Here is a 12340-nt window from a genome sequence, read left to right as displayed (position 1 = left end):
TTTGGACTCGTATCTACCAACCCAATCGTTGTGATGGTGCTTGAGGTTAAACCATCATCTCTGGGCAAGTGAACTTCAGCTTTAAACTGATTCCTCTCCCATAAGGGCAACACAATGTTTCTGTTCCTGATGACAATGACCTAGAAACAACCACAATTCAGCACAAGTTAGAAAGATGAAGAGTTGGTACCACTCAGGAAAGGTGCCCTTCCTGTCCAGCAGCAGTTAGAGTTACACGACACCAAAGAACCATTTTAGTCTCAGACAGGCCTTTAAACTTTTTTCTTTTTCTTTTATGCTGCACAGAAAGGAAAACACTAGCCTTGCTGATTGAAAACTGTGTTTCAAGCAGTAAAAGCTGGCAGTACTGAGAAGAAACATAAGCTCAAGAAGGAACTGTGCTCCAACGAGTGCCCTGTTGTGAGATAAGTTTTTCTTTTTCGTGATGAATCAACATAATAATCCATCTGTAACACTAGATGTGTCTGCCTCTACTACAGCAAAAGGCCATCTGCCCATCTACATATATGTTCAAAATGCTGCTGGGACAACCACGATGGTTTCTTAATGAAAAGCACTTGGCAATTAGTACTTCAGTGAAATCGTGCCTGGGTGGCTCTGAACCCTCATTTGTCCTTCCCACTCCAATGCAACAAGTGTCTGTAACTTTTTCTCTTTGTTTTTATTTCAGCAATTTCTCTTTAAAGCCCGGTGGGGAGGGGTGGACACGTTCTGATGCCTGCGACAGCAGGAGCTGAGGCAAGTTGTAATCAACATATGTCCTGTATGAGCCGCACGGCCGCGAATTAGCGGGACAAACCGCTCCTCGTTTCCAAAATACCCACCTGCTCGGGGGCCAGGCTGCAGCAAAGCCATCCACTACGTGGCTCCATCTGTCTGACAAACAGGCTGCACATTTGCTGAAATCTGAATCATTTTGCCTCTATTTACTTCCTTTCTTTTCCCCCCTCTTCTCTCCCCCGCTCTTCTAATTGGGGCTGGTTTGAAAGGTGCAGACACCCACAAAAACAATGCAGCACAATGAGGCCACGGCTGACGTTCGTTAAACTGCTCCAACTGAAATCCGCCAAGGCTGAGCAGGCAGAAAGGAGACAGACCTTGTCAGCCTCCAGCCAGAGCGGGAAAATTAAAAAATAAAACAGTCAGGCTACAAAACAGTGCAGAAAATGCATTAGGGAAGCCTTGTGTTACAGTTAGAGAAAGTACCTGCGACCAGGATGCCAAGGGTGCTGTGGCACATGGGTCCTGCTGGGAGAACCAGAGGAGAGAAAATGTCAGCTGTTAAAAGTCCTGAGGACCAGCTCTCCAGCACCACTCAGCAGCCCAGGGGACACTGAAGCACCCTTCCGTCTGCCCCCAGCTCTGCTGCAGGCTCTGTCAGCAGTGTACAGTCCCCAGAGTGTACAAGAAAATATTGAAAACTGTGTGCATTGGCATTGCAGCGTCTAAGCAGGTGCAATCAGGAAAGCACAGCCTCTTGGAGGAGATCTTCCAAGAATCATCCTGACAGTCCTGTGGTCAGTAAAATAAGCATATTTCTATCTCTTCTGAAAAAAAGAAAAAAAAAAAAAAAAAAAAAAAAAAAAAAAGAAAAAAAAAGATGGCCAGGAGGCTGAATTGCTCCCAGTCTGGAAAGCACAGACTGCTTCATGGAGCCTGTGGGCCAGTACATACTGTGGTCATGAATTTCCTTCATCTAATCACTTAACCTCATTAGGGAAATGACAGATTTCTCCACTAATCAGACCTTCCATTTCACTTACAAAGGAAAGACTAAAAAAGGGAACTAATTGTGATTCTGAAAGATCTTTTACTAAAAACTTTCATCAATCTACCAGGCAGTAAAGACACATCATTTTCCCAGTAGTCTGGACTATCTCCATAGTAATGTGTTGTGTTTTCAGATGGACTACTCACAAAATGCATTAAAATTAGACTGTAAAAGCTATTTGCAAAGATTATCATTGGTAGAAGCACCAACGTTCTGGTGATAGAGTGAGACATGGAGAATGAGTCAGGTTTCAAACAAGGTCTTGACAAGTCAAAAAGGGTGTTTCTGGGGAAAGCACCTATTATGTACAGATGATGGTGAGATTTTTCTTCATTCTTTGCCACCGCCTCATTGGATTTCTCCCTAGCATGGCATAGCAGGATCTGAAAGATGCATCCACTTAATATTTAGGATAGGAATACTGTGGGAGAACAAGGTTCACTACACATCTGAAAGTGTTGATACATGCAGCTGATATTGCTGCCAAGTCCAGTAAATTTCTCTGTGGCTTGCAGTGCTCAAACATGGCTCAATGTCTTTAGAGGTGGAACTCTTCCATTCTTTTGGTCTATGGTTCAGTCTTTTCCTTTGGCTTTGGAAACCCATATACTGACCTGCCCATCCAAGACAACCTTCTTTCCCCACAGACATCTCACCACGATGAGCAGCTTTGCCCCAGCTCCCCATGAGCCCCTACTGCCTGTCTGTCCCTCCTGATTCCCCCTCTCCAAGCAATGCAATTTATCATTCAAGAGCCCAACAATTTACATGCCAAATTGCAGTTCAAAGTTTGCAGGACTGGATTTCAACACCTGAAACGGTGCTTGGCCTTCAGCCAGATGAATTGTTGATCCTATTTTCCCAGCCTTTCTCCCACCTCTGCCCAAAAGGAGGGTGCTGAATTCCCTGCATCCCTGTGCCTGGTGCCCTGGCTGCACTGAGGGCAGAGCATCCCTGCCTCATCATCCATTGAACCGTGATGGGGGTTTTGATGTCAGTGTTGGGCACATGGAGGCCTTTCCAGGAACAATTCTACAGGAGTGTGTCTGCTGTGCAACCACTCACGTGCAATGACAAAGGGAGAGGTGTTGGTGCAGCTCATCCGCTCCCAGTGGGCAGCTCTGGAAAGATTTTGTGTTATGGCTTCAGTGGGGAGAGACCCCAGGCACTGATGAGTGTTTGCCAAGGGACAAGAAACACAATGACTGACAGGGAGCCACAAGGTAGGGAGGAGGGAAGGGGCCCAGCCCTTTGTAAAAGGTCTGTGAGGCATCCTGACCCTGTTTTAGCCCAGCCCAAGGCCACCAGTCCCTGTCCCAAGGATGCTGTAGGGTGCCAGACCACAGTTCCTCACCAGGGCCACTGGAGCCAGGACTGATGCAGGCTGATGTCCTGTCCCATCCAGCCCGTGCCTGGGCTGCCCCCCTCCCTGGCTGGGGTCACCCAGCCCTCGCTCCCCAGCATTGATATCCAAGCCTGAGACCCCATTTCACAGCCTGGCAGGGGGATGCAGCTGCCCCCATGCTGGAACCCCACACACCGTGTGGGAGCTGAGCTCGGATGGCACAACCCACCCAGCTGTCTCCCAGACCTGGAGCTTTCCACCTCACTGCAGAACAAATCTGACACCAGGGCAATGAGGAGAGGTGGGAACACCACCCCAGGAACCTCAGCACATGGTCAGAGGGATTAAAACAGGGTAACAACAACACAGGACAAGCCAACTGGCTGTAGCAGAGCCTGGATGTTTGCTGAAACATCACAATTTTTCACACCCCTGTGCCTAGTTTCAAACAAAACTTTTCTCATGAAAGAAAAAACCTTTTGCATGGAAGAGATGAGGGTGGGAGGGAGGAGCAGGGCCACAAGCAGAGCAGTCACCCAGCCTGCTTTACCAAAGCAGGGAATCCAGCCTTGGGAATCCAGCGTTCCTCCCCTAAACAACTGGAGTTTTGGGGCATGCTGACGGTAAACTCTCAGCAGGTAAATGGCAAAGCTCATCCCAAAGCACCACGGGCACACAGAAGGGCTGGCTAAGGAGCAGGCTCAGCTCCCAGCCTCAGCCGAGGTCCAGCTGCCTTCCTGTGCCCCCTCAATTTGCATGACTATCCACGGGAGGAGCGGGGCAGCCCCGCAGCCGAACAGCTGGCCATTGGCAAAATGGATTATATCACCCTTTTGTCCCCATGTCTGGCTCACCCCGTTTGCATATTCAAGTTTTTCCCCCCACCCAAGCATCTCCTGTGCCGGGAACTCAAAGTGCTCCCGGCTCAGCCCCTCGCCAGCAGTTCAGTTTGTTCGGGTATACCAAATATCCCAATGAGGAGAATGGAAACAGATCCACTGGGACAGAGCCCTCACTGTGGGGGAAATGAGGTTGAATGTTGCCCTTTGCAAGTGGATTTAGGAACAGGTGTAACTCTGAATACTGGAATCTGTGAAAAGGCAGCACTACACAAATGAGGAAAAAAAGGTACATTTTGAAGTTGCTCTTTTCCTGTCTGAGAGTCACTGCTACCGTTCTGAACAGCTCTTGCTGTGCAAGATACAGGTGTCTTCAGGGGTTCAAGGTCTCAACAGCTTTGTGTATGCACAAATAAAATGAACAGTCCCAGTGCTTTCCTGCTTATGGGCTAAATTCACATTCTTTTTCTCAAGGGCAACAGTTTTAGGAAACTTCTCTTGGCAAGAACTCAAAGAAATTGGTGCCTAAAGACTATTCCAGCCATTCCCACTAGCCCTGAGTAAGGCTGACTTAAAGAAATTCCTTCCTTTAGAATGAATGTGTGTTTCAGACCAAAAATATGCTGGGTAGAACAACTTGCATTTGCTACAGTTCAAACATTGTGCCACAACCCTTTTGGTTGAAATTATTATTGCATATATTGGACTTTTTTCCTATTCAAATTTTGCTATTTTTGTTGAATTTTGTGTGTTTTCCCTCTTTGTTTCTGTCACCATTTTCCCATCTGCTTAGACAGATTCCAATATAATGAATTTGAAAGCAGAACATCCACATCAGACAGGCAAGTCAGACACACTCACCCTGCCCTACATGATGGAGAGGATCTCCCAGACCAACAACATTTTTATTACCAGATCCTGATTTTAGAGTTGTTTCCAATGACTTAAAGGTGTTCAGGCTGAAGTTCTTCCATGGCAGGTATTTGCTTTGGATTAATTCCTTCCATTTGTTGAAAAAAAGCTAAACTGGTTCAACACCAAAACTAAAACAAGCCACCAACCATATAGGTAAGAAGGCTTAGAATCTATAGGGACTCACAACACTCATGTCACAAGTCAGTATTTGTGATTCCTATAAAGTTTCCAATTTTGAACTTTCCTTTAAGGTGTAGAAACACAGCAGTTTGTAAAGTCTTATTTGAGATTGGAAATTTCAGCATCTCAGCTCTCTGAACATTTCACATGGGATGGGCACACACCTGCTGTCCCAGCTCTCTCTCACTGCCCAGGTAGCCCACACACCACCCAAATCCATCCAATAAACCAGCTCTGGACATAATTTTCCAAACTGAGAGAGGATAATGGATGTAACTGAGCAGTACAGAGGATAGAACAGAATGATGGGGATGGGGAGACACTAGGGATGCTTATGAGTCAGAGGGGAAAACCAGAACTAGATCATCTTGTAATAGCCAGACTAAATTCCAGAGCAAATCCTTTGCTCCCTAGGCATGGACATTGCTTTCTTGGCAAGTAAAAAGCTATGAAGACATCTGCAAAACATGTATCTTATTTCCTCTCTGGTGGATCCATTCTATCAGACTATAAATGCAGTAATCTTAGGCTGTATGCTTGCATAGAGACTGACTCTGATGTGGCCACACAGAATGACACAGAGTCATTTGGGTTGGAGAAAACCTCTAAGATCACTGAGTCCAACCTTCCAACCAACCACCCCCTTGTCAAATGGACCACTGCACTGGCTGCTCTGGTCAGTCACTTCTTGGACACCTCCAGGGACAGTGACTCCACCACCTCCCTGGGCAGTCTGTTCCAAGGCTTAACAATTCTTTTCATGAAGAAATTTTTCCTGATATCTAAACTGAACCTCCCCTGGAGCATCTTGAGGCTCTGTCCTCTCATCCTCTCACTGGTTGTCTGGGAGAAGTGTGTGGTCCCCACCTGGCTCTGACCTCCTTACATGAGTTGTGGAGTGACAAGGTCTGTCTTCAGCCTCTTTTTCTCCAGGCTTTTTCTCTCCAGCTCCCTCAGCTGCTCCTCACAGGACTTACAAAGGTCATGACAATGCTGATGACCAAACCTGCACAATTAGCATATTTTCCTCTCTTGTTTCAGTGGAGGATTTATATCACATAATGTTTTCAAAACTGTGCTAGAGACAGCTGAACATTGAAAGGTCCCTCAGAATTAGCACACAGCAGAGTCAAGGCTGCCTACAGACTCACAGTTTGCTCTCATGCACCTTTCTGCAAGATTGTCCATTCATGTAACAACATGGTCCATTTTCCATGGAACACATCTCAGTGCATGGAAAGAGCTTTGGGAGAACGAAGCAGTCATGCAGCAAAATCACAAGCAAGGGCTACAGCACTGACCTTTCCCTTGCTGTACTCACCTCATCATGAGCTCTGACACTCCAGAAACCTGTTCAGACAGTGTCCCAAACTCTCACCTGATGTAGAATAGCTGTGAGATGAAGCAAGGAAGAGAAAAAAAAAAAAAAAAAAAAAAAAAACCAAACAAAAAAAAAAACAACCCAAGAAAACCAACCAAAAATTGTGGACACCATCCCAGCCCATACCTGGTACATCCTCCCTCCACACTGCTGCAGGGAGGAGTTCAGCCAAGTCTGTTTGGGAAAGTGGGACACAAGTTTTGAGTACTCTACAGAATAGTCCTCACTTCTAATTCACATCACCGCTCACATCACACAAGCTTACCTGAATGAGGAGACCACAGTTTGTCATCCAAACTGAGGCATCATGACACATTTAAACGTATGGTTTGGGTTTTAAAAAGTTTAAGAAATGAAATGCCGCTCTAAGGAAGTTTTAAACTTGTTTCTGTGGAGTTCATGCCATACTTCCCTGGCTCAATGCACTCAAAGTGTAGATCTCAAAGGCGTTTTACAACAGCAAAAATCCGTAAAAGCAGTACTGCTGATGGGTCCAAGAAGCTGCAGATAGTGAAAGCAGCCTCATTTTCTCCTAGTAAATACCCAGCATTTCAGGCTGCCAGTGACTATTGTGATGACCAGATGGTGGTGGGAGCTGTGAGTTGGATGACATTAACTACACACAAACTCCAAAACAACTGATGTCCAAACTCATTTTGAAAACACACCTGATTTGGCTGCTCAGCATATGGCAGCAACGCTTCACTGAAACTGCATTTTGTGTTCTTTAAACAACTAACAAGCTCCACCAAGGGGTCCAAGGATGAGCAGCCACAGCAAGCAGGGCCCCAGATCCCAACTCTTTGATGCTCGTCCCTTTATAATGGTGATGAAAAGGTGCAGAGATGTGGTGGAAGTGTCAGCCTACAGCTCCTGGACCAGGTCCAGGTAAGGTGAGCATGTGTAACACATGCCACCAGCGCAGCTGTGTCACCTCTTCTAATGACAAGATCTTGAAGGAAACATCCCAGGTGATCTGCTGAGCAGCACTGGATGATTCCTGATGAAAGGATGAGCCCTGCTGTGAGAGCCCAATTGCAAGCACACAGATCTAGACTCGGGTACTTTTGAAAACAATGTGTCATTTGCTAAATAAACACAGTGAACAGATTGAGAAAAATTATTCTGGCATCTGCCAAACTCCATTGAGGGCTTTCCAACAAACCTGTGGGTTTCCAGAGGAATTGCAGAGGCCATCTTTGCACCAACAGGTAAGCAGCAACTTCACCCATGATTTGAAAGCAAAGGTAAATTCACTAGGCACCACCCCTCAGAATGGACCTGCATACACAAAAATAAATATTTATGTTTTTCTGAGAGATGATTTAGCCCAACATTACACCATAGAAGGCCTATGTTCTAACAATGTCAGCACTGAGCAGGATCCACAGATCCCAGCTGCATGCATGGGAGCTACTTCCTTTCTGCTCCAGAGTGCTCTCCTTGCCACCTTATTTTCAGCTGCTCTTCCTCCAGCAGTTATTTACCTTGAAACATCAAGGCTTGCTTGGAGATGCATGCTGCACAGATCCAGAGGAAAACAGGACAGGATCCAGAGGAAAAGGACTGTGGAAAGTCAGCCAGCCATGTCCCCTGCCCCTAAGCAAGCTGTAACACAGCTATTGCTGCTGACAGATGCTTGCTCTTAACAGATCTCCACTTATGGAACAGCTACTACTGGCTCCCCACACATCTGTTCAGTGACTCCCTACCCTTTTTTTTTTATTATTTAGCCTTAGAAGAAACTACCATTCATCCTAGCTACAATTTAAGCCCCATCTACCATAGGATTCCAAGCTCAGTCCATTTCATCCTCACAAGTGCCTTTTCCCACATTTTCAAGGTATCAATCACACCACTCTCCACTGCCATTTCCTGCCCTATGTGCAGTGTCTCGAGTTGCACCTCTAAAGTACAGGATTATGTTGAATCTCACTAAATGCACTACCATTTGTGAACCCCAGCCTGAAGCTTTTCTACCACCAGTAGGACCAGCTTTATCTGAAACAGTGCTTACAAGCTGTCACAACTCTTAATTTGTGCAGTTGTTTTACCCTACCTAAATTTAGTACCTTGCTAAAAAGGATCTTGTCTTTCCCCACCATCTCCTCCCTGCTGCAACTACTTCTACAAGATTATTTTGAATTCTAATGCTATCTTATCTTTCACATCTTTCCAGTTTCCTGTTGACTGTAGATTTAACGTGCATACTACTTTGTTATCCAGGTTGTAATAAAAATGAAAGATAAGTGACCTAGAGCAACTCCCTCAGCCCCACGCAACACAGCCTTCCGTTCTGACACTGGGTGCAAGATGGAAGGAAACCACTCCCAGAGCAGAGCTGCTTACAGCCCACTCAGCTGCTTCCAAGCACAATTCAGTCTCTGAAACCACTTTTCCTTCTTGCAAACCATCCTCTGTTTGCCCAACAGCCCCTACACCATCCTACAAGCAAGTACAAAGGTGCCATATTCATCATCTGTGATTTTGTTTTAGAGCAGCACTTCTGATCTCATGGGGTGGATGAAAGTCCAAGCCTGCCCCATCTGAAGGAAGTTTCAACCAACAATTTCTTTTGCTGTTGGTTCTCATGGGGGATTACACTGGAATGTGCAGACAAAGTGCACAGATTCCTTCCAGCAGATTTCTTCATTTGCCAGTGTCACTGCACAGCTGTTCAACTGCTTATTTTCCTGTCACCGACTAAGACAAGCCTAAACTAGATAATTACTACTTCCTACTGTCATGAAATTCATTCTTCAGTATCCAAATCCACTCCTTTCTGTTTGCTTCCATGAAAGGGCTATTTAGAGTTTTAACAGCTGGCTTAGCAGGAGACTGAGTCCTATGTTACCATGAGCAAATGTATCTCTAACTTCCCTTGGGAAACCCCTTCCTACTCTAAGGATGGGGTAGGAATGTGGCTTTGTGTTGACTGAAAACAGCACACCTACAAAAGCAATTCATCAACACCACAGGAGGCTGTATTTCAAAGCTAGAACAAATATTATGTGGTTGTCTACCCTTGCCTTTGCTTTATCACCATCTTATTGATAGCTTCAGCTCTTGTTATTTTTTCACTGACAGTGCACATCTTAACCTCCTTCTATCTGTGTCCTCTGAGGCATTTTCTTATTTTACTTCTTCCAGAAGCTTGTCTTCCTTGGGGGAGGAAGAGCTAAATGGATTGCCACATTAGCTTGCTCATTCCATGCCATTACACTTTTAACTAGTGCTTTCAAATAGGTAAATTAGCTTTTAAGTGATCCCAGTTGTACGATTGGCCTTTACTACAATCCTGCATTAAAGCTGATTCACTTTTACTTACCTCTATTGCTCAATTAAGAGCACTCAGAGAGGAAAAGAAGTTCTGCAGCCAGCAACTGCAGTCCAGGAGTGAGCTGGGCTGTTCCATTATCCAGTGTCTCACCACCACACTGCAGCACTTTTCCCATCCACAGTGAGGGGAACTGGCTGTACCTCACTGGCTGTTTCTGGAGGAAGCACCAGGAGCAGTGATCCTCCATCACACAGGATTATTCCAAATGGCTGGATGTGCCAGCACCTGTCTGCTCTGTGCTGCCCCACAGCAACCATCTGTAGGGTGAAACATTCCCAACAGGAGCTTCTGAAGGAAATCAATCTTTGCTCCAACAGCAACTCCTTTATTTATTCATCTAGAAAAAGGAGAATGATTTTCATGAACAGAGAACAGCTTCACTGCTCCCACACAATATGCAGGAACACACCAAGAACCTGGCAAGTCTCTGCAGTGTTCTTGCACCTTACTACGCACAGATGCCGGTATCAATAGCACAGACCACTGCCACTTGCAGTGGGAGCTGTAAAAGAAAAAAGTTTAGAGCATCTCACTGAATTTTAAAATTTTGTTTCGAGTCTGAGTTATGTGCACTTCTTCAGTAATTAAGGGCCAATCCCTTTATGATGAAAGGCTGACCCTAACCACATGGCTGGGTCCTGTATCATACCTTGCCACAGCCTTTGGCACATCCCTCAAGATATTTTTTTCATATTTTAATCATATTCCATTAGCTGAGTGTTTGCTGTATTTTGGTTTTATGTTCCAGTAGGAATTGGCTCATTTAAGCACACTAACATGATGGACTCAAATGCCATTATCTGGGTTTCCTTTTCTTACCCCATTTAACCATTTTGAGATTAATTTCCCCCTTGTTGAAGAAGTTCCTTATCGTAGCTGAACTAAAAAAAATAAGTATGTGTTGCAATAGTTTGCAATGAGCGCAGCATGACACTTGAGATGATTCCAGTGTATGTAATCATTGAGACACTTTTGGGATCCAGCATGAGTTATTTTGCAGCTCTCCAGACAAACCTGATGTCACTTTTGTTTCAGATGACCAGAAATCTGCCCTTCCCCTCCACCAAATTCCACACATAAATGCCCCATTACAGAATCTACCACATTTTTCATCAGTAAAATCCACGAACAGACACAAGTGCAAAGCAAAATGTCATTTTATTTAATTCAAGGACTATTTTCCTTCTAGTATTGCTGAAGGGATCACCTCCTGGGGAATTGATCATTACAAAGTCCCTGTCTAAAAGTTCAAGTGCTCTTGTTGTACATTCTTTTGAAACACAGAAAACATAATGACCAAGTAGGTGGGCAGCTACTTGCAGTTTTAGCCCACCTAAATTAGCATTGCTTCAGGCTAGAAAACAATTCAAGTAGTAAAATAATGAAAAATGTTAACCTTCAAGGTCACTACCATATTTTGATCAAAAAAGTCCTGAATGTATGAAAAGAACATTTGTACATGTTATGAAGTTGTTTTTTAACCAGACACTGTCAAAGATGGCAGTTAAATATTTTGGACCAGTTGTCAACCAGATATTTAAGAGTTCTATCTGAAGATTTATTACCAATTTCATTATGCAATTCACTTTTCACATTAAGCTCTTTAACAAAAGCAACATAGACCCGCACCAGAATCACTGTAGACAGATTTAGTTTTATAGAATGCCCTTCTGAAAATTCATTTCAAAATAGAGATGCTTTTTCTCCAGAACTGTAAAAGCCATAAAAATGCAAAATATTTGTTAGGAAATTTTTAATCAAAATTATTCCTTAATGTTCAAAATAACATTTAACCTCCTACTTTTTTGTTGTTGTTGTCATCCACATATTGACCAATAGACTAAACAGGTAACAATGGTTCACGTTTTTCCCCCACCTGAAACATTTCTTCTAACACAGGCCCAAAGATAGGCAATACAGAGATTCAGGGACATGGATTATGCATGGCAAAGGTAATCCTCTATCATTTTAATTTAGAACAATTCTGATTCTAGCACACAACTTGGAGTCTCAGTTGTTTTCGATCTGCTCTAGGTCCAAGTCCCCACAGTCTAGAGGGAAGATTCCTTCTTCAGTGCTCTCACAATCACTCGTGTCCTCGTCGCTTTCACACACCGCATCTGCTTTCTTATAATCCCTTGTTTTGAAGCTACGTTGGCACGACCCGTGGTGCCTCCCTTCATCCAGCTGCTCTTTCATCGGGCTGGAGCCAGGGGTGATGATGTTCATAAGATCATTTGAGTCACATGGGGATGACACAATTGTCTTCATTTGTGTGTCATCATCATCATCTTCATAGTCAAGGGAGCAAAGACTTTTGGAATTTTTTAAAGTCTGCAATAAAAAAAAAAGAGAGAAACCATGACTATATTAAACATGACTGGACAGGAGGAACAGAATAAATTCTTGAAATTCTTGAATGATTTGAGTGTATGTACTCAAGAGTGCCACGTGTTTAAAGTAATCCTCAAAATGAGAGGCATGAAGAAAGAGGAAGAATAGTATTTACTTACTACACAGTCAAGCTTTGCATGGATATTTTGCCTGG

General features: G+C 44.3%; 1 protein-coding gene across 4 annotated transcripts in view; it reads right to left on the bottom strand.

Annotated features, from left to right (window-relative positions):
- Nucleotides 1-10931: 10931 nt before the first annotated feature.
- FAM53A (family with sequence similarity 53 member A) overlaps nucleotides 10932-12340 on the bottom strand; it is a 70213-nt gene continuing 68804 nt past the window's right edge. For all 4 annotated transcript variants that reach the window (XM_053940928.1, XM_053940929.1, XM_053940927.1 and 1 more), the window contains exon 5: nucleotides 10932-12126. In XM_053940928.1, coding sequence (XP_053796903.1) covers nucleotides 11803-12126 — 324 coding nt within the window. In that variant the 3' untranslated portion in view covers nucleotides 10932-11802. The remainder of the gene's footprint in view (nucleotides 12127-12340) is intronic.

This window comes from Vidua chalybeata, chromosome 4 (assembly GCF_026979565.1).
Source record: "Vidua chalybeata isolate OUT-0048 chromosome 4, bVidCha1 merged haplotype, whole genome shotgun sequence".
Lineage (NCBI taxonomy): Eukaryota > Metazoa > Chordata > Aves > Passeriformes > Viduidae > Vidua > Vidua chalybeata.
The sequence above is the reverse complement of the archived record's forward strand: the minus strand, read 5'-3'. Positions and strand labels throughout refer to the sequence as shown.